This window comes from Nycticebus coucang, chromosome X (assembly GCF_027406575.1).
Source record: "Nycticebus coucang isolate mNycCou1 chromosome X, mNycCou1.pri, whole genome shotgun sequence".
Lineage (NCBI taxonomy): Eukaryota > Metazoa > Chordata > Mammalia > Primates > Lorisidae > Nycticebus > Nycticebus coucang.
In genome coordinates, this window is record NC_069804.1 from 2,172,385 (window position 1) to 2,194,412 (window position 22,028).

At 45.2% G+C, this 22,028-nt stretch overlaps 1 protein-coding gene, 1 non-coding gene and 1 pseudogene across 7 annotated transcripts in view; 1 reads left to right on the top strand and 2 right to left on the bottom strand.

Annotated features, from left to right (window-relative positions):
• Window positions 1-1,652: 1,652 nt before the first annotated feature.
• Window positions 1,653-22,028, bottom strand: part of LOC128577212 (arylsulfatase L-like) — a 54,226-nt gene continuing 33,850 nt past the window's right edge. For 3 of the 6 annotated variants that reach the window (XM_053579335.1, XM_053579333.1, XM_053579334.1), the window contains 6 exons: window positions 21,438-21,861; window positions 18,315-18,451; window positions 15,877-16,011; window positions 15,107-15,269; window positions 11,506-11,627; window positions 1,653-3,646 (listed from right to left, as the gene is read on the bottom strand). In XM_053579335.1, coding sequence (XP_053435310.1) covers window positions 3,306-3,646; window positions 11,506-11,627; window positions 15,107-15,269; window positions 15,877-16,011; window positions 18,315-18,451; window positions 21,438-21,861 — 1,322 coding nt within the window. In that variant the 3' untranslated portion in view covers window positions 1,653-3,305. Of the gene's footprint in view, window positions 3,717-8,069; window positions 8,156-11,505; window positions 11,628-15,106; window positions 15,270-15,876; window positions 16,012-18,314; window positions 18,452-21,437; window positions 21,862-22,028 lie in introns of all 6 variants that reach the window. The other 3 variants (XM_053579338.1, XM_053579337.1, XM_053579336.1) reach the window with 3 other exon arrangements.
• LOC128578614 (uncharacterized) lies at window positions 16,298-16,387 on the top strand (annotated as a pseudogene).
• Window positions 18,932-19,078, bottom strand: LOC128578605 (U4 spliceosomal RNA). The gene has a single exon (XR_008377749.1). It is a non-coding gene; the product is annotated as a U4 spliceosomal RNA (small nuclear RNA).

Here is a 22,028-nt window from a genome sequence, read left to right on the forward strand (position 1 = left end):
AGCAGGATGGATAAAAACCAAAAGAAACCTGCACAAATTTCAGGGTAATATTTTATTTTAAGAAGAAAGAGAGGGTGGCGCCTGTGGCTCAAAAGGGTAGAGCTCTGGCCCCCTATGCCAGAGGTGGTGGGTTCAAACCCAGCCCTGGCCAAAAAAACTGCAAAAAAAAAAGAAGAAGAAAGAGAAAATTTAGAGCACCTACAAAGAGAGTTGGAAGTGGGTCCTGTCATGGAGGAGGACAGATGGAAACCCAGCAGAGTAAATATTATCTGTTTGAAACTGGGACAAGAATCTTCACTGGCCTCTGCATCTCCAAGCAATATCGCCTTTTTCTATTGGTCATTGTCTTTTTCTGTTGATCAGTGCTTACCTACATTACTTCATACCCACATTCTACGGACCCTCTGGACTTTCTGGCTCAACTGACCAGGTTTTCTTCTCTCTGTCCCCCTACCCCCCACTGCCAAGCCCCTTTCTTAGTGCCCTTTCCCAATGAATGCCGCCGTTTGTAGGAGTTTACAGTGGATCAGATAATTTGGGGGAAATGTGTTTGACAGGGTGAGGCGTTGCTTGAATCTGGAGACAGAAAGACCTGTTACTCCTTGTCCCAAAGCAGAATGAACTGTGTCTGTCTCCAAATTCCTATGTGGAAGCCCTAAGCCCCAGGACCTAAGAATGTGGCTGGATTTGAAGATGTGTCTTTAACAAGGCGATTAAGATAAAGTGAGGTCTGTAGGGAGGGCTGGTGTTCCAATAGGACTGGTGTCCTTATAAGAAAAGGATTTCAGGACACAGACATGGGGAAGACGGAATCCACGTGCCACAGAGCGAGGGCTCAAGAGGCACCAGCCTGAGACACCTTGATCTAGAACTTCCAGTCTCCACAAGGTGAAAGAATATGTATTTCTGTTATTTTAGCCACTTGGTCTGTTGTATTTTTTTATGGTGCTTGAACAGACTCATACAGGCGGGGACTAGACACGTGTGTGCGGAAAATGGAGCAAGAGTGATTGGGTAGGGGGTGAAGAAACCCTGTCCAGCCTCTGTTCTGTCTCCTGCTCCTGTCCTGTTCTTCACAGGCCTATTGCTAAGCCAGTAAACCAGGCAGGCTTCTATGGCCTGAAAGTATCTGACCCCCCAAATTCATGCATTGAAGCCCCATCTATGAACCAGGAGCTGAGTGCTCACCAGACAGACTCTGCCATGCCGGGGTCTTGGACCTCCAGAACTGTGAGCAATAAATACATTGTTATACAGAGTGGACATAAAATTTCTGTGCAATTTCTAAATACTTTAATATAGTAAGTTGCACATGAACTTTATGTCTACCCTGTATTATAACCCACCTTGAATGTGGTATTCTGTAATAATAGTCCAAAAGGAACTGAGAACTATCACTGTTCCAAAAAAAGATTCAGTTCCAGTTCTAACTCTGGCATTCAATCCTTAATGTGGCATTGGCCATATTCTCTGGAATTTCAAGGGCTCTTGATCTGGGGTCTCTATTTTTTTTTTTTTTTTTTTTTTTTTTCAGTTTTTGGACAGGGCTGGGTTTGAACCTGCCACCTCCTGCATATGGGGCCAGCGCCCTACTCCTTTGAGCCACAGGCACTGCCCCTGGCGGGGGGTGGCTATTTTTAATGTTGCATAGCTGTCGCAAAACAGTGCAGCAAAGAGGAGAACCAGAGTGGAATTGGTGGGGAATGAAGAAAATCCAGCTCAAGAGAAGACACAGGAACAAAGGATGGGACCCGGAGAACTGACTGAGCTGATGGCTGCAGCCAGCCCCAAAGCACAAAATCAGCTTTATTTTATAGACTCTGTACAGGGTTGTCCAGGGGGAAGTAGCATAGACAATATGGGGAAATAGCATAGTTGACAAAACAAAGGAAGAACTATGTGACTTAGTGATTACTATTTAACTTTGTTAGCATATGACAAAGAGGAAGAAGGGAGAGAGGGCTATGTGACTTCAGGCAGAGGGACCAGGAAGAAAGGAAAATGGCTGTTTTAGGAACAGAGGAGAAGCAGTTGAGGGTTCATTCTCTGCGTGTTCCCCAGGCTGTGAGAGCTCTGCCTGCTTTCTACATATAGACTTAGTATCTGTATTCCCCATCCCCAACTTGTGTGTAGATGACGTAATCCTTGAGGTTAGGAGGTGGGGACTTTGGGAGGTGATGTAGTCCTGAGGGTGGAGCCTCATGGATGGGATCAGTGTCCTTATAAAGGGACCCCCACGGAGCTCCCTCCCCCCATGTGAGGACACAGGGAGAAGGCATTCCATCTACCCTGTTTCCCTGAAAATAAGACAGTGTCTTATTTTAAGGTGTGCTCCCAAAGACGCGCTAGGTCTTATTTTCAGGGGACGTCTTATCTTTCCTGTAAGTAGGTCTTATTTTCGGAGGATGTCTTATTTTTGGGGAAACAGGGTATGAACCAGGAGGTGAGTCTCCATCACTCACAGCATCTGCCACGCCGGGATCTTCAGCCTCCAGAGCTGTGAGCAATAAATGTCTTTGGTTTATAAGCCTCAGTGCCCTTATAAAAGGAGCCCCAGAGAGCTCTCTCACCCCCACCGTGTGAGGAAGGCACCATCTATCAACAGGAAGTGAATCTCCACCACTCACAGCATATGCCACGCCGGGATCTTGAACTTCCAGCCTCCAGAAGTGTGAGCAATGAATGTGTTTTCTTTACACCCAGTTTATGGCATTTTTGTCATAGCAGTTCAGCTGGTCTGGAGATTAACACACAGTGACCTCCCAGCCCCGAGAGGAAGAGAACTCTACTCTCTAACACAGCTCCCAAATTCAGTTTCTTCAAATCACCTGTGGCATTTGCTGACCCAGGATAATTGCTTGAAAACAGTTCCAGCCAGGAGACAATCTTTCCCTGCTGGTATTAAGAATATAAATTGGAACCACGGCCTTGAATTATCAGCACCAGTTTTTTAACTTTGGGGCTTAGATTCCTGTTTTTCTGCAAACCTTCTTTTGGGACTTGTGCTGTTCTGGGGGCTGCAGAGTGGTCTCCTATAGGTGAGGCTGGCTTTGACAGAATGTAGTGAAAACAGGAAGGACTTTGCTCCTAATTTCCCTGTCGGATAGGTCAAGCGACCACACCATGGTGCATTTTATTATTTATTGGCCATTGCTACTTTTCCTTGATTCTTTCTCTTTTAATGGGATGAGTTTTTTTAGCTTTATGCAAATGCATAGATGCCTTAATTTCACAGTGAAGGTTTGTTTCCATGTGGGTGAAGGAATCTGCAACTCGGGCACCCAAGTTTTGGTCACAGTTGCTCATCATGGGCATCTGCAGAATGGGAAGGGCCCACAGCAGGGCTGGAGCCAGGGTTTCCAGGTGTTCTGCGGCACGTCCAGCTGCAGGGAGACAGGGCGCAGGGTCCGCTGGTGCACCTCCACAGCCTGCCGGACAGTGTCCACCACCTGGTGGAACAAGGGCTCTGTGGCCGGCGTGAGGACGTGGGTCTCGGAGGGGTCTCTCGAGAGATCAAAGAGTAAAGGTGGGTTGTGCTGAGTTACTTTGTCCCCGAAGCAGGGGCAGACCCCTCTCCCATAACAGGCACCGGCTCCCTCGGGCTGGAACTTCGGGGTCAGGTAGTGGACTTTCCAAACTCTTCCCCCTGGAGGAAGGACAGGAATCCCACAGAGTGGACATGGAGAAACAGGGTTCAGTCTGGACTGTCACAGCAGCTAGAAGGGAGAAAAACCCACGTACTGGTGGAGGGATGAACGGATGAACAGAATGCCATCCGGCCACACAACAGGATAGCATTCAGGAAAGAGACTCCAATATGTGGACAAACATTGAAAAATAGTGGAAGAAGGCTCGGCCCCTGTAGCTCAAGTGGCTAAGGCGCCAGCCACATGTACCAGAGCTGGTGAGTTCAAATCCAGCCTGAGCCTGCCAAACAACAATGACAACTACAAGTGCCTATAGTCCCAGCTCCTTGGGAGGCCGAGCCAAGAGAATCGCTTAAGCCCAGGAGTTGGAGGTTGCAGTGAGCTGTGACGCCACAGCACTCTAGCCAGGGGCGACAGCTTGAGGCTCTGTGTCAAAAAAAAAAAAGAAAGAAAAGAAAAATAGTGGAAGAAAAATAGTTCAAAGGGGCGCACCTGTTAGGATCCCATTTATGGACTATCTGGGGTCCTTAATGCATAATGATGGAAAGTGGACAAGTGTTTGTCAGGGGACGGGGATGGGCAGTGACTACTGATGGGGAAGACCTCATCTTTTGGGGCGGGTGGGAATGTTCTGGAAGTAGACACAGGTCGAGGGGTTGCACAAGATTGTGAATGTGCCAAACGCGGCCGAATGGCGCTGTTGAAAAGGGTCGATTTTCTGGTCTGTGAATTATATCTTGCTAAGTGGCTTTAGAACAGTGAAGGGCTCGGATCAGAGACGGGGTGGAGGGCAGTTTCATAACTGAATTCTCGGGGGGGTTAAAATGGCCTGTGGTTACATGTTCTCAGTGAGATTTTCCCGACGTTTTCCTCTGTAGCTGGGGAGGTACCAAGAAGGAAAGGAAAGAAGGGAGGGCAGGAGGGAAAAAAGGAAAGGAGGAAGGGAGGAGGGAAGGAAGGAGAAAAGGAAAAAAGGAAAGGAGGAAGGGAGGAGGGAAGGAAGGAGAAAAGGGAAAAAGGAAAGGAGGAAGGGAGGAGGGAAGGAAGGAGAAAAGGGAAAAAGGAAAGGAGGAAGGGAGGAGGGAAGGAAGGAGAAAAGGGAAAAAGGAAAGGAGGAAGGGAGGAGGGAAGGAAGGAGAAAAGGGAAAAAGGAAAGGAGGAAGGGAGGAGGGAAGGAAGGAGAAAAGGGAAAAAGGAAAGGAGGAAGGGAGGAGGGAAGGAAGGAGAAAAGGGAAAAAGGAAAGGAGGAAGGGAGGAGGGAAGGAAGGAGAAAAGGGAAAAAGGAAAGGAGGAAGGGAGGAGGGAAGGAAGGAGAAAAGGGAAAAAGGAAAGGAGGAAGGGAGGAGGGAAGGAAGGAGAAAAGGAAAAAAGGAAAGGAGGAAGGGAGGAGGGAAGGAAGGAGAAAAGGAAAAAAGGAAAGGAGGAAGGGAGGAGGGAAGGAAGGAGAAAAGGGAAAAAGGAAAGGAGGAAGGGAGGAGGGAAGGAAGGAGAAAAGGGAAAAAGGAAAGGAGGAAGGGAGGAGGGAAGGAAGGAGAAAAGGGAAAAAGGAAAGGAGGAAGGGAGGAGGGAAGGAAGGAGAAAAGGGAAAAAGGAAAGGAGGAAGGGAGGAGGGAAGGAAGGAGAAAAGGAAAAAAGGAAAGGAGGAAGGGAGGAGGGAAGGAAGGAGAAAAGGAAAAAAGGAAAGGAGGAAGGGAGGAGGGAAGGAAGGAGAAAAGGGAAAAAGGAAAGGAGGAAGGGAGGAGGGAAGGAAGGAGAAAAGGGAAAAAGGAAAGGAGGAAGGGAGGAGGGAAGGAAGGAGAAAAGGGAAAAAGGAAAGGAGGAAGGGAGGAGGGAAGGAAGGAGAAAAGGGAAAAAGGAAAGGAGGAAGGGAGGAGGGAAGGAAGGAGAAAAGGGAAAAAGGAAAGGAGGAAGGGAGGAGGGAAGGAAGGAGAAAAGGGAAAAAGGAAAGGAGGAAGGGAGGAGGGAAGGAAGGAGAAAAGGGAAAAAGGAAAGGAGGAAGGGAGGAGGGAAGGAAGGAGAAAAGGGAAAAAGGAAAGGAGGAAGGGAGGAGGGAAGGAAGGAGAAAAGGAAAAAAGGAAAGGAGGAAGGGAGGAGGGAAGGAAGGAGAAAAGGGAAAAAGGAAAGGAGGAAGGGAGGAGGGAAGGAAGGAGAAAAGGGAAAAAGGAAAGGAGGAAGGGAGGAGGGAAGGAAGGAGAAAAGGGAAAAAGGAAAGGAGGAAGGGAGGAGGGAAGGAAGGAGAAAAGGGAAAAAGGAAAGGAGGAAGGGAGGAGGGAAGGAAGGAGAAAAGGGAAAAAGGAAAGGAGGAAGGGAGGAGGGAAGGAAGGAGAAAAGGGAAAAAGGAAAGGAGGAAGGGAGGAGGGAAGGAAGGAGAAAAGGGAAAAAGGAAAGGAGGAAGGGAGGAGGGAAGGAAGGAGAAAAGGGAAAAAGGAAAGGAGGAAGGGAGGAGGGAAGGAAGGAGAAAAGGGAAAAAGGAAAGGAGGAAGGGAGGAGGGAAGGAAGGAGAAAAGGGAAAAAGGAAAGGAGGAAGGGAGGAGGGAAGGAAGGAGAAAAGGGAAAAAGGAAAGGAGGAAGGGAGGAGGGAAGGAAGGAGAAAAGGGAAAAAGGAAAGGAGGAAGGGAGGAGGGAAGGAAGGAGAAAAGGGAAAAAGGAAAGGAGGAAGGGAGGAGGGAAGGAAGGAGAAAAGGGAAAAAGGAAAGGAGGAAGGGAGGAGGGAAGGAAGGAGAAAAGGGAAAAAGGAAAGGAGGAAGGGAGGAGGGAAGGAAGGAGAAAAGGGAAAAAGGAAAGGAGGAAGGGAGGAGGGAAGGAAGGAGAAAAGGAAAAAAGGAAAGGAGGAAGGGAGGAGGGAAGGAAGGAGAAAAGGGAAAAAGGAAAGGAGGAAGGGAGGAGGGAAGGAAGGAGAAAAGGGAAAAAGGAAAGGAGGAAGGGAGGAGGGAAGGAAGGAGAAAAGGGAAAAAGGAAAGGAGGAAGGGAGGAGGGAAGGAAGGAGAAAAGGGAAAAAGGAAAGGAGGAAGGGAGGAGGGAAGGAAGGAGAAAAGGAAAAAAGGAAAGGAGGAAGGGAGGAGGGAAGGAAGGAGAAAAGGAAAGGAGGAAGGGAGGAGGGAAGGAAGGAGAAAAGGAAAAAAGGAAAGGAGGAAGGGAGGAGGGAAGGAAGCAGAAAAGGAAAAAAGAGAGGAAGGATGGAAAGAGGAAGAGAGGGGGGGTGAAAGGAAGGAAGAAAAGAAGGGAAGGAAGAGAATGGAGAAGGATAGAAGGAAAGAATGTTCTAAGCACCTTAGCTTACCGACACCATTTCCTCCTCATTATAACAATTATAACTTTGTAGCTTAACCAGCTACACACTTAATGAATACTTTTTGCATCTCTAAATTTTGGAGGCCTTCTTGGCCCTAAAATCCTTTCAAAAGAGCTATAAAATCATTTGCAACTTGTAAAAAAAAATAAAAAAATATATATCTCCTGAATGTTAGATGCCACCGAGGGGCACCCCTTGTGAGAGATTGCTATCATCATTCAGAAAACACATTGTGAAACCCAGTGAGACGATGACAGACAATGCCTTAGTGAGGGGGTGCAGCCCAGGGGGTGTCTGCTAAAACAAGACGTAAAAATAAGAACGTTGCAGCGGGGGCTACGTGCTCAGGAGCAAATGGGATGGATCTGGGTAGTAGAGAGGCAGCCATGGTGGTTTGTGTGGGTGGAGTCTGGGTGCAGGTCAGGGGCGGGTTTGGGTGCAGAAACCTGTGTGTGCAGCAGATGTTAGATGTAGGATGTTAACACTAACAGTGAGCCAGGTACAGGGAGACCCAGGCCACCAGGAGAATTTCAGATGGTAGAAACAGCTTGTGCAAAGGTCCTGAGGCAGGAACCGGGTTAGCCACATCTGAGCACAGGGCAGTTGCAGCTTGGGACTGGTAGGATGGCAGTTATCAGAGTGGGTGTTTTAGAGATAAGGAAGGCCCTATTTTGAAAAGATAACTCATGTCTTGGGGAGACACTCGAAGTTGTTTTGACGCTTGCAAGACAAATCATCTTCAGGAGCCTCTCAGCAGAGGCCAAGTGGACCTGGGAAGGCAGGCCGGGGCACCATTGCTGACCTACAGGCAGTAGGTATATACTGCCCACCTATCTTTCTACCTGGAAGGAAAAACTGAAATATTCATCTGATTGGGGAAGGAGAAACAAATCGTCCACTTCTTAGTGATCGTGAGAAAGTAGCTGCCGGAGAACTCTTCCTTCAAAGAACAAACTTTACACTGAACTGAAATAACCTTGAAAAGTAAAAGACTCCGTAACTAATAACAACACCCTGGTTTGTACTATCTGTAGCCAAAACTATGTAGCTGACATTGAACTGAAGAAAAAAAGAAAAAGATATGAAAGAGTTTAGAATAAAACTGTTCCCCAAAACTCAGCTTTTCACACCTCGAGGCACCTGAGTTCTCACTGCCATTTAAAGGCTCCTTCCTCTATATTGTTGGTGTAAGTGTCTGTTTTAATTCCAGGTTTTCCTGCAACACGATGACCAAGAGAAAAGAGATCAGTAATGAGGCAGTAACAGTGTAAAAGACCCCAGTTACAGATTAGACCAGGCCGCTGAATGAAAGGTTTATAAAGAACTTTAAAATGGAAAAAAATATATATACATGTATATACCGCGTAATCTAAAATAAAAAAAAATGCAACCATTAAAATCATCTGATGGGGGCAGCACCTGTGGCTCAGTGAGTAGGGCACCAGCCACATATACCGAGGGTGGCGGTTTCGAAACCAGCCCCAGCCAAACTGCAACAAAAAAATAGCTGGATCTTGTGGTGGGTACCTGTAGTCCCAGCTACTTGGGAGGCTGAGGCAAGAGAATCACCTAAGCCCAAGAGTTGGAGGTCACTGTAGGTGGTGATGCCACAGCACTCTACCAAGGGCGACAAAGTGAGACTGTTTCTTAAAAAAATATATATATATAATTAAAAAAAAATGATCTGATTGACTTGGCACTTGCAGCACAGGGGTTATGGTGCCACCCATGTGCACTGAGGCTGGCGGGTTCAACCCAGCCCAGGCCAGCTGAAAAACAATGACAAGTGTAACAAAAAAATACCCAGGCGTTGTGGCAGGCGCCTGTAATCCCAGCTACTTGGGAGGCTGAGGCAAGAGAATCACTTAAGCCCAAGAGTGAATCACTTAACACCATAGCACTCTACCAAGGATGACATAGTGAGACCTGTCTCAAAAAAAAAAAAAAAAAATCATTTCATAATAGTCACAAGGATAGAAAGGAAAAGAAAGGCATTTTTTTTTTTTTTCCAAGAAATGTTTAGGTTCAGCACCCATTGCACAGTGATTACGGCACCAGCGACATACACCGAGGCAGGCAGGTTTGAGCCCAGCCCGGGCCAGCTAAACAACAATGACAACTGCAACAACAACAAAAACATAGCTGGGGGGTGGTGCCTGTGGCTCAAAGGAGTAGGGCGCCGGCCCCATATGCCGGAGGTGGCGGGTTCAAATCCAGCCCCGGCCAAAAACTGCAAAAAAAAAAAAAAAAAAAAAAAACCATAGCTGGGTGTTGTGGGTGGCACCTGTAGTCCCAGCTACGTGAGAGGCTGAGGAAAGAGAACGGCTTAAGCCCAAGATTTTGAGGTTTCTGTGAGCTGTGATGCCACAGCACTCTACCCAAGGCAAAAAGAAAAAGAAAGAAATGTTTAATTCCCCCGAAATAAGGTAGATTCCAGAAAGATGCCCATTCAGACACCCAGGAACAGGGTGAGATGATGCTTTGGACAGTCTATGAGCTTCAGTCACCCTAAGGAGGGTACAGCGCTTCCTAAAAACTATAAGAATAAAGAATAATTGGTCCACAAAGCAAATGCAAGGAGAGAGGGCGATGAGGCAGAGTCATAAGAGAAATATAATAGAAGAAAAGTAAGCAAAACTCAATATAGGTGAGAGTTTCTTACATGAACACACAGACAGCATCTGTTTTCTATAGAATTAATTTCATTGCTAAGTTAATGCAAAAGCCTGATTTTTAAAATGATAGGTAATTAACAGAAAACCTGTGCCAAAGGGTGGTGAGCAAACCTATTAGTATAGGAAGGTGTTTCAAATGCAATGAAATTACTTGGCCAGGGCATAGGTGCTGGGTGAAATGAAGACCTTTTAAAGAAGAATAAACAAGCAAAGGGCGGCGCCTGTGGCTCAAAGGAGTAGGGCGCCGGCCCCATATACAGGTGGTGGCAGGTTCAAACCTAGCTCCGGCCCTGGCCAAAAACTGCAAAAAAAAAAAAATAATAAAAAATAAATAAATAAATAAACAAGCAGGCAAAGGGATGTGGCATGTTTCAGTTTGGGAAGATACAATGTTGTAAAGACACGTTAAGTATCAAAGTTAAGTTCTGTATCCAGTGCAGGCATGATTAATTAATATCTCTGTGGGGTCTTTATTTCTTTCTTCATTTTTTTTATTTTTTGAGACAGAGTCTCACTGTCGCCCTGGGTAGAGCACTGTGGCATCATCCCTCACAGCAATCTCAAATTATGGGCCTTGAGCAATCCTCTGTGCCTCAGCCTCCCGAGTAACTGGGACTACAGGCACCTGCCATCACACCCGGCTAGTTTTTCTATTTTGAGTACAGATGGGGTCTTGCTCTTGCTCAGGCTGGTCTCAAATTCCTGAGCTCAAGCAATCCACCTGCCGTGGCCTCCCAGGATGCTGGGATTATAGGTGTGAGCCACTGCCATGCCCAGCCTATTTTTTTTTCTTTGTAAAAGTTGCATACGATTTCATAGCTCTTTTGAAAGGACTTGGGGGGCTGAGAGAGCCTAGGAAACTTGGAGATGCAAAAAACATCCACTGACCATGTGCTGCTTGTGTTTCAAAGTTGTGATTGTTGCACTGAGGGTGAAATTGTGTCATGAACTAAGGTGGTTGAAATATTTGGGAGCACATCTAGATGAATACAATAGTTTAGAAATTCTCTGACACTTACATATGCGTGCTTGTGTGTGTGTGAAGATAAAAGTTGGACTTTACATCTTGGGGAAAAGAGAGAAAGGAATAACTTCCATCAATGGCTCTTAAACCATGGGTGGACAGGTGGCCTCAGAATGAATGCTGAGATGGGGGAAACATTCACTACCACAACTTTAAAAAGTTAGTGTTAACACAGCCTTCACCTCACTACTTAATTATTGTGTAAGGACATTTATACTCTACACTTAATAGATTTGACATGTACCTTTGCAATATGCACCATAGGTGTGGTCCCACCATTTACCCTCCCTCCAGATGTAAGCATTCCAAATTGTATATAAAATTAGCACATTATACCCCATAAAAGCATTAAGTATTTTTTAAAAAGATGTAAACAATGTATTACATTGGTTGAAATACCTTCCAAAACAAAATAATACAAAGCTAGTGTGAGGCTCGGTGTCCATAGCTTAGTGGTTAGGGCGCAGCCACATACCCCGGGCTGGCGGCTTCGAACCCAGCCTGGGCCTGCTAAAAACAACAATGACAAGTAAAACAAGAAAATAGCCAGGTGTTGTGGCAGGTGCCTGTAGTCCCAGCTACTTGGTAGGCTGAGAGAAGAGACTCACTGAAGCCCAAGAATTTAAGGTTGCTGTGAGCTATGAGGCCATGACACTCTACCCAGGGCGACATAGTGAGACTCGGTCTCAAAAAAAAAAAAAAGTTAATGTGAAAAAGGAAAGCTGGGAGGATGCTGACAGACATAAACACAGAAGCCAGCATGTGACTACAATCCCCCCTGCCCCCCAGGCTCTCCTGGGGCACCTGCTTTGACTCCACCGAGGAGCTCTTTCTGAAGGATGTTAGGAGAAGGGGCCCCCTACTCACGGTCCCAATCGTGCCAGCGGACTGCGTGCAGAAATGTCTCACAGTAATGCAGAAGGAACTCGTGGTTGGAGCGTGGGGCTGTCCCCAGGAGCAGGGGCAGCAGGTCCTGGCCATCAATCACTCTGCAGGAAAGATCATAAGGGACTCAGAGATGTTGCCAGGACTTGGGGACAGTTTGTCCCTACAGCATTCAGCAGCCCATGTGCAAGGTACTGAACTCCGTGCATCACAGGAGTGGAAGGAAAGTCTGGCACGGACGAGGTCCCGATGAATGGCCTGAACGTGAGCAAGTTTCTGGGGAGCACACAGCCGCCGTCCACCTTAGTCACGGACAAATACCACCTTTGCCTAAAAGATAACTGCAGACCAGCTTGTCTGGCACAAGTTAGTGTGTACTCAGCTTTATCGGGGATGTAAACACAAGCCAATCGTGTGTTGAAATGCCCTTCTGTTTTTACACAGTATTAGGTTTAAGTCATTACAGAAAACGCTGTATTCTCTAACAAAGGTTCGCACGTCTGCTGGTCCCTTTTCTGGAGAGTTCTCTGGACTGGCATTTCCTGTTATATTTGGCCCGCCCTTTCTCCTTTCTAAATACTGCTCATTTTACAAAGCCCGGATATATCTTCTTCACATTCCTGTTCTATTTTCTGCACCCGTCTTAGCCCAAAGGTTGAACCCACCTGTTTTGATTTGCAGGGATAACTGTGCCTTTTATGTTCCAGTTACATGGTCAGTTGCTACGGGATGGGAAATACTGTATTTGCATCTCTTTTTAACTTCTCCATCCCTGGCTGTCTATATATTAAAGAGCAAACAGATGCTAAAAAGTATGTTACTATGGAATTAGATCATTCATCTTCCTCACGGTTGAAGGTGTTGAACTCTCTTGAAAGGGAGAATCATCTTGACCTTATTTAATTTCTCTTAATTGTTTTCAAGACTTTGTGGGATCTTGCAACCAAAAGTTAGTCCTAAATACTGATGGTAGATTTTTTTTATGGATGCCATGAACTTAGAATAGCAGTAAACTGAAGGTTTATTTTTTTCTAACTGAATTAATGTTCTCAGCCCAGGTGGAAAATTCAGAACTCCACGTAGATTTTGACTTGGTCAACGTTACCATGAAAAAAGAAAAAAATGAAATAAAAAACAAAGTGTGGATATAAACATAGGTGCACACATACATCTGGATATATTCGTGCATGTGTGTGTATATATATATTAATAAAAGCAACCAATAATATATAGCTAAATTTATTTTATCTTCTACTGATATAGACTGGCAACATGTAATTGATTAAAGCTTTAAGACACAGGAAATGGTATAGATTAAAAAGAAAAATATGAAGAGCCTATTAGGAAAAAAAGTCCAACAAAGGACATATAATTCACAGTAAAAAAAAAAAAAAAGAGAGAGAGAGAGAGAGAAACCAGAGAAATGTAGACTGAGTTATAAAATTTTTAACAATAAAATTTAACAATTTTAACAATAAAATTTTTAGCAATAAAAATTGTAACACACATGTATATACATACATGTGGTTATGTATGTAAATTATACAACATATGTCTGTATCTAAGTATATATAAATTAGACTTATATATATAAATAATTTTATATAATTTTAGGTCTATTGTTTTAATATGGACAGTATCACTCATGGCTGGTAGCAATTCACATGGTACAATCTAATAAAAAATATATATGTATGTATTTTTTTTTTTTGAGACAAAGTCTCATTATGTTGCCCTCAGTAGAGTGCTGCAGCGTCACAGCTCACAGCAACCTCAAACTCTTGGGCTTAAGCTAGTCTCAGCCTCCCAAAGTAGCCGGGACTACAGGCACCAGCTAGAATGCCTGGCTATTTTTTTGGTTGCAGTTGTCATTGTTGTTTGGCAGGCCTGGGCTGAGTTCGAACCCACCAGCCTTGGAGTATGTGGCTGGCGCCCTACTCACTGAGCTACGGGTGCCAAGCCAAAAAATATATATATTTTAATTGTTTCAGGTTCATTGAATTAGGTTACAGTGATTGCATTTGTTAGGTAAAGTCCTGTTATAATTGTGTCCTGTCCCCAAGACGTGTGCCAGACACGGTGACCCCCATGCCCCTCTCTCCTCCCCTCTCCCCACTCCCTCATTCTCCGGCCTCCCACTTGAATTGATTTGAGTTTTTCTCTTATGAAGGTATGTATTAGATCAGCTACTGGCTTCATATTAGAATTGAATACATTGGGTTTTTGCTTCTCCATTCTTTTTTTTGAGATAGAGCCTCAAGCTGTCGGCCTGGGTAGAGTGCCGTGGCATCACAGCTCACAGCAACCTCCAACTCCTGGGCTCAAGCAACTCTCCTGCCTCCGTCTCCCAAGTAGCTGGGATGACAGGCACCCACCACAACACCCGGCTATTTTTTGGTTGCAGCTGTCATTGTTGGTTGGTGGGCCCAGCTCCGGTATATGTGGCTGGCGCCTTAGCCGCTTGAGCCACAGGCGCGGAGCCTGCTTCTCCATTCTCAATTAAGATATATTAAGATATTTACCTATAAATGGTCATATGATTGACCCCCAGATTCAACATCTAGAAATTTTTCCTAAGGAGATAATTATAATAGGCCCTAAAATGGCAATAGTGTTTTTTTTCTAAGCAAGGCTAATGGCCACCTATAAGGGGTAGAAGAAAGTAAACAAAAGTTTGAAGCCTTTAAATTTTTTATCTATGCAGATATATGTTGTATACATATACAGTATATTACAATTTAAATATGTGCTCCTCTCTAGGCTATTAGGATTATGAAAAAAAATCCATTTTCTTTCCATTTCCTCCCAAATTATTATTATTATTTTTTTTTTTTGTAGAGACAGAGTCTCACTGTACCACCCTCGGGTAGAGTGCCGTGGCGTCACACAGCTCACAGCAACCTCCAACTCCTGGGCTTAAGCGATTCTCTTGCCTCAGCCTCCGGAGTAGCTGGGACTACAGGCGCCCGCCACAACGCGCGGCTATTTTTTGATTGCAGTTTGGCCGGGTCTGGGTTTATTTTTTATATCTTTTACAACAAGGAAAATTGGAATCCTAAAAAAGTCCCTGCCACACTGGCTGAAAAATAACTTCTTGCAATGCATTATTAGATTTTTAAATATTAATAAATATAATATAAATCAAATATTTATATTTAAATAAATATAATGCTAATAATATAATATTTAATATTTGTATACATCAATAAATATAAATGTTTACTTTAAAATATAGATAATAATATAATCATCATATTATTAATATAATATAAATTAATTATATAATTATTATTTTATTTATAATAAATACTTTATTATTAATAACAATAATTTTTATTAATATTTATAATAATGATATATGCTCTCATAATAAAATATGCTCCACTTAAGAATTAGGAAGAGGGGATCAGGCATTTTGTGTATAAAACAAAAGCAACATTTGATCCCAGCACGGAATAATAGAACCGGGAGTGTTTTCCCAGACTCAGATCTCTTGGATGCTTTGTGAAAATGCAAAAATGACAGTATCATTTCCCTTAAATGTTGTTGTGTGGAACCAGAGTGTAATTGCTTGTTTCCGCACCTGTCCTGGGGCACCTGGCCGGCTCCCAGCTGCACCAGGGTCGGGAAAATGTCCATCAGGCTTGTGGGCTCATCAATGACCCGGCCGGCCTGCAGCACCCCAGGCCAGCGAACAATCCCCGGCACTCGGATCCCACCTTCCCAGCCGCCCATGCCTTTTCCACCTGAGTTTAAACAGAAACAAACAAACAAAAAACATTAACAACCAGAACAATATGCTTACTTTTGCTGGTTTTAAGTTTCTCTGTGTCTCTCTGTCTTTTTGTTTTAAGCAAATTAGGTCACATAGTTCCCGCTCCCAGAGGTGAGATTTTATATTCTTTTATTGACCTGGGTGTTGATTAGGACGGCTGGATTCAAATGACAGACTCGGACGAGAAGCCTCATGGAGGTGCAAGCGGAGGGGACAAGTGACTCAGCAAGAGTCCACGAACCATCTGATACTATTTGCATGAAATAGTTGGGCACAGTGAAATGGGAGTAACCGCAGTGATAACAGAACTTCTTTCCGTGCTGATAGAAGTGTTATCAAACTAAATAGTGATGCTGGAGTCTACTAAAAAACACTTAGTTGTATAAAAGAAAAAAAAAAAAACATTTCAAGGCTCAGCATGACAAATGGCAATTTTTGCCTTGGCTGGAAAAACCAAAGTTTTGGGGCAGCCATATTTATTGTCCTGGACGGGACGGCCCCCTTCCCAAGGCACTGGCCGGAATTGCAGGGAAGAGTTGAATCCCTCAGACACACATCTAGGACAGTCTGAGCCTTACCCTTGTAGACCCCGTTCCATCCGCCATACTGGTTATTTCCATGTTGGGACTCCAGAGATCCCCCATTGTCCGATGTAAAATAAACAAGGGTATTGTTGGTCAAACCTTCCTTGTCCAACATGTCAAGGATCTGTCCTGCAGAGAACATGTGTGTTGGAGGTGGTCAAAACAGGATAATGTCTTAAACCCGGGTGTTCTGCTTCTGCTCGAGCAGTTCCATCCTACCCACAAGCATGAGTCCTTCATTTTGAACACAAAATGGGACTCAGTTGAGGTATAATTCTGTTATTCTCAGAGACCGTAACTGGGGATTGATGTATGTTTTTCTCTATGTCTTGTTCTCCTGTCAGAGTTTTAGGCAAGCTACAAGTGTATATGCTACACTGGATAAAATAACAGAACTTAAAAATGGGGCAAAGCAATACTCTGGTTTCTCTTCAGATCGTTACATATTTCACCTTTTACTAAAGATTTCCATGGCGAGGAACAACTCTGAGTCTTAAAAAAACTAAAAATTAAAAAAAAAAAAAATGGGGCAAACCACCTGTAACCACCTGTAACCCCAGCACTCTGGGAGGCGGAAGCAGGTGGATCCCCTGAGCTCAGAAGTTTGAGACCAGCCTGAGCAAGAGGGAGACCCCATCTCTATTAAAAATAGAAAAACTAGGTGGACGTGTTGGTAGGTGCCTGTAGTCCCAGCTACTTGGGAGGCTGAGGCAGGAGGACCACTTGAACCCAGGAATTTGAGGTTGCTATGAGCTGTGACTCCAGGACACTCTGCAGAGAGTGACAAAGTGAGACTGTGTCTCAAAAAAAAAAAAAAAAAATGAGGCAAACCAGAACTACACTCTTGTTGGCTCGGCAACCATAGCTCAGTGAGTAGGGCATTAACCACGTACACCCAGGCTGGTGGGTTTGAGCCCAGCCTGGGCCTGATGAACAACAGTAAGAATGATAACTGAAAAATAGCCGGGCATTGTGGGGGGCGCCTGTAGTCCCAGCTACTTGGGAGGCTGAGGCAAGAGAATCACTTGAGCCCAAGAGTTGGAGGTTGCTGTGAGCTGTGATGCCACAGCAGTCTACCGAGGCTAACACAGTAAGACTCTGTCTCAAAAAAAAAGGAAAAAAAGGATTCTCATCAATGATGTAACTCACAGAGCCCAAGGGATTTTAAAAAAAATAGTTAAGTAGGATTATATAGTTTTTATCTATAACACCAGACAAAGCTTTCTCCCAGTGTGACTAATAATGAGGGCTGAGTCTCATGAACGTTCTCTGGCCACCCTTATATCTTTTCTTGGATGACTTTTACTGATAACCCAACTACATCACTGTATTTGCAGTTTAATTTTTTCACTGGGTCTTAGTTTTTTATGTGTAAGAAACAATTTTGGCTGTTGGTAGAAATAAAAATATTCTGTCTACCACATGGGATTATGACATTTTGGAGGATATCATTCTCTCTTCCACATCCGATTAGGATGTGGACATCTCTGGGGACATTATTCTGTCTACCACATGGGATGAGGACGTGGACATCTCTGGGGACATTATTCTGTCTCCCACATGGGATGAGGACGTGGACATCTCTGGGGACATTATTCTGTCTCCCACATGGGATGAGGACGTGGACATCTCTGGGGACATTATTCTGTCTCCCACATGGGATGAGGACGTGGACATCTCTGGGGACATTATTCTGTCTCCCACATGGGATTAGGACGTGGACATCTCTGGGGACATTATTCTGTCTACCACATGGGATTAGGACGTGGACATCTCTGGGGACATTATTCTGTCTACCACATGGGATTAGGATGTGGACATCTCTGGGGACATTATTCTGTCAACCACATGGGATGAGGACGTGGACATCTTTGGGGACATTATTCTGTCTACCACATGGGATGAGGACGTGGACATCTTTGGGGACATTATTCTGTCTCCCACATGGGATTAGGATGTGGACATCTCTGGGGACATTATTCTGTCTACCACATGGGATGAGGACGTGGACATCTCTGGGGACATTATTCTGTCTACCACATGGGATGAGGACGTGGACATCTTTGGGGACATTATTCTGTCTCCCACATGGGATTAGGACGTGGACATCTTTGGGGACATTATTCTGTCTCCCACATGGGATAAGGACGTGGACATCTTTGGGGATGTTATTCTATCAACCACACAGGGATCTGGACATTCTTGGCAAAATCACCTTGCCTATGATGCACGTGTGTGGAATCCGTCCTCCATGAATGGCCTGAAGAGGTACATTGCCATATTTTGAACCGTTAAATCGAGATCTGATTGTAACACTCACTGTGCACCCTCCGTCTTGCCTCTGTTGGTCTCCTCTCCTCATTCTTTACTTCCCTTCCTGCCTTTCTTGCTGGATGGGCCCTGTCACCTTTTCACACTGGAAAGACACTTACCCACCATCCAGTCCATCTCCTCCACGTTATCCCCGTACAGCCCATGGAGACTTTTTCCAAGGAAATCCTCAGTAGTGATCAGAGGAGTGTGCACATGTAAAAACGAGACAAGGAGCAGGAAAGGTCTGTGCTTATTTCTGAAAATAAATGCAAAGTAATGAAGGTTACCTTGTTTGGAAAAACAGAGACTGTCTATTATATGGCGATTAGGACGTGGACGTCTTTGGGGACATTATTCTGTCTCCCATATGGGATTAGAACGTGGACATGTTGGGGAAATTATTCTGTCTACCACATGGAAATTAGGATGTGGACATTTTTATGTCTACCACATGGGATTAGGACGTGGACATGTTGGGGACATTATTCTGTCTACCACATGGGATTAGAACGTGGACATGTTGGGGACATTATTCTGTCTACCACATGGGAATTAGGATGTGGACATCTTTCTGTCCACCACATGGGATTAGGACGTGGACATCTCTGGGTACATTATTCCATCTACCACATGGGATTAGGACGTGGACATCTTTGGGGACATTATTCTGTCTACCACATGGGATGAGGACGTGGACACCTTTGGGTCTTGTAGACACTAATACAGGTCTCACTTGTCTCCTGACGACTACTATGTTCACCGAGAGAAAGTGGACACAATCGTCACGCAACAGGAAATTGTTCGTGTGTTTAATTATTTCTATTAGCAATAATTGCAGCTCGGATAAACCTCATTGGCTACGATACTGCCATTGCGCAAAGCTTGTGTTTAACTATTTCTAACATGATGACTTTTCCCTTTGGGAATCTATTTAAAAGTCCACATTGATTTCGTGCAATTTTCTGTGTACACTTATGACAATGGCAAATTAGAAGAACACCCAGCTATTGTCTGATGTGAGAATTTACCTTGTTCACTTATCTAAGTATGTATGTGTTTTTACCTGAAACCTTAGCTTATAAAATAAGTGATGTCATGCTTTTAGTTTTCTTTATAATTATGATCAAGGAATGAGGTTTAAGACATGCAATTTTTATGAAGAAACGTACTCTAAGAATGGGGCATATTAGCTGGCCATTGTGGTGGGCGCCTGTAGTCTCAGCTACATGAGAGGCTGAGGCAAGAGAATCAATTGAGCCCAAGAGTTTGAGGTTGCTGTGAGCTGTGATGCCATGGCACTCTACTGAGGGCAAAGTAGTAAGACTCTCTCAAAAAAAAAAAAACAAAAAAAAGAAGAAATGGGGCATGTTAGGTTACTAATGTTAGTTGATTTTTTCAGTTTTAGGCAATGCCTTGTTTTTCCCTTCTGTCGGCCTGATTTATATGGTCTAAGTTACAACCTTAAAGTATAAAATTAAACATGAAGATCAAGCCAGTCATGGTGGCTCACTCCTGTAATCCCAGCACTCTGGGAGGCAGAGGCAGGTGGACTGCTTGAACTCAGGAGTTCAAGACAAGGCTGAGCAAGATAAGACCCCATCTCTACTAAAAATAGAAAAACTAGCCAGGAGTGGTGGCAGGCACCTGTAGTCTCAGCTACTCAGGAGGCTAAGGCAGGAGGATGAGTTGAACCCAGGAGTTTGAGGTTGCTGTGAGCTGTGATGATCTCATGACACTCTACACAGGGTGACAGATGAGAAAAAAGTAAAAAATAAAATAAAGGTGAATATCTTAGCCTTTACTAGCACACATGGTACTTATTAGTTTCAATTTTCAGGCTAGTTGTGAATGCTATCCTTTACCTTCATCAGGCAGTCCTATCAGGAATTCTCAAAGAACGTCATGGAACATAATTTCAACTTCACTGCCACAGGGCGGGCTGGAGTTTGATTCTGTCACTCTCTTAAGTGCGACACCATCAGGGGACATGGAACACACACTCCTTAGTGAAGCTTTTCACCAGGTACCTCCTGGGCTGACAGAGAAACCTTCCTTCCCGCTAAAATGCACCTGTAGGTTGAAGTCCATGCCAGGACATCTTAGTTCCAGTGACAGAGCTTAAAAGCATAATTTATGGGTCAAGCCCTCTCTTAAAATGGTTTCGTTTGTTAGGCTAATCGACCTCGTCCCTTGGTGATCAGAGGCTGTTGATGGAGTGGGGTTGGCCTGAGAACAGGAGTGGCAAATTCCAACTGACCTGTAAGAAGGTTCATTCACTTATTTATTAGTATCATTTTTTTTTTCGGGACAGAGTCTCACTATGTTGCCCTGGGTAGAGTGCAATGGCATCACAGCTCACAGCAAACTCAAACTCTTGGGCTCAAGTGATTCTCTTGCCTCAGCCTCCCAAGTAGCTGGGTCTACAGGCGCCTGCCACAACGCCTGGCTATTTTTTGGTTGCAGTTGTCATTGTTGTAGAGCAGGCCCAGGGCAGGCTGGAACCGGCCAGCTTCGGTGTATGTGGCTAGTGCCCTACTCACTGAGCTAGGAGCGCCTAGCCTGTCACAAGGGTTCATTTGTATTTATTTACTTAAGTATGCATTTATTTATTCATTTATTTTGCCATTTATTTATTTTTTGAGACAGAGTTTCACTGGGTAGAGTGACGTGATGTCATAGCTCACCGCAATCTCAAACTCTTGGCCTCAAATGATCCTCCTGCCTCAGCCTCCCAAGTTGCCGGGAGTCCAGGCACCTGCCACCACCCTCCGCTAGTTTTTCTGTTTTAGTACAGATGGGGTCTCACTCTTCCTCAGGCCGGTCTCCAAGTCCTGAGCTCCAGGCATCCTTTTGCCTCAGCCTCCAGAGGAGCTGGGACTACAGGCATCTGCCACCACACCTGGCTGATTTTTCTATTTTTAGTAGAGACAGAGGCTCACTCTTGCTCAGGCTGGCCTCAAATCCTGAGCTCAAGGTATCCTCCTGCCTCGGCCTCCCAGAGTGCTGGGGTTACAGGTGTGAGCCAGAGCCCCACACTATGTAACAATGTTTTAATGGACAGAAGTCATAGGCCTCAACTGACCGCCCCGGACGCCCCATTTTACCAAAAGTGAAAACAAAATAAGTGTTTTCTGGGTCATGGCCATTCCTGTTTTCAAATGTGCATTAGATTTGAAAATAGTCGTGATGCTTTTGAATCCCAAAGCTGAGCGCTAGGGCGAGGCTGCCCAGCCCGAGCTCACCTTCTGAGAAAGGACCAGGCGTCCTGCAGGAGAAGAGGTGTGGTGTTGCTAAATCTCATGGGCTGCTCGGTGACGGCGTGGTCCTTCATGAGGAAGCAGTCTGCGTGCACAATCAGCGTGCCCAGGAAATGCGAGGCGCTGGACAGCAAGGCGGCTGCCGCGGCTGACCAGATGACCAGCATCCAGGGCAGGGGCGCCAGGCGCGTGAGCTTCCCGGCCGCAAGCGTGAGCGCGGCCAAGGTGGCGATTTGCGCCCAGAGCTGCAGTTTGCGCTCCAGGATCCTGCGCTTCTCCGACACCTCCCAGAGCACGCAGTCACCCATCATGGAGAAAGGCATCCCGTGGAAGTGCGCGAACCCATGGTTGAGCGGGTGGTGGCAGTGATCGCGGGAGGATTCGCAGTTGAGACCCAGGTGCCACTTCCCTGAGGGGCAAGAACGTACGTGGTGGGGACAACCGCCCGGCCATCTCTCCATAAGTGGATTTCCACTGCTGGACGCGTTCTGGGTGCTCTGCTGGACGCTGGGGGTCAGGTGGGGACGCGGAGACGCGTGGGTGGCCTGCGCTGTCATTTCCACCAACCTGGACTCG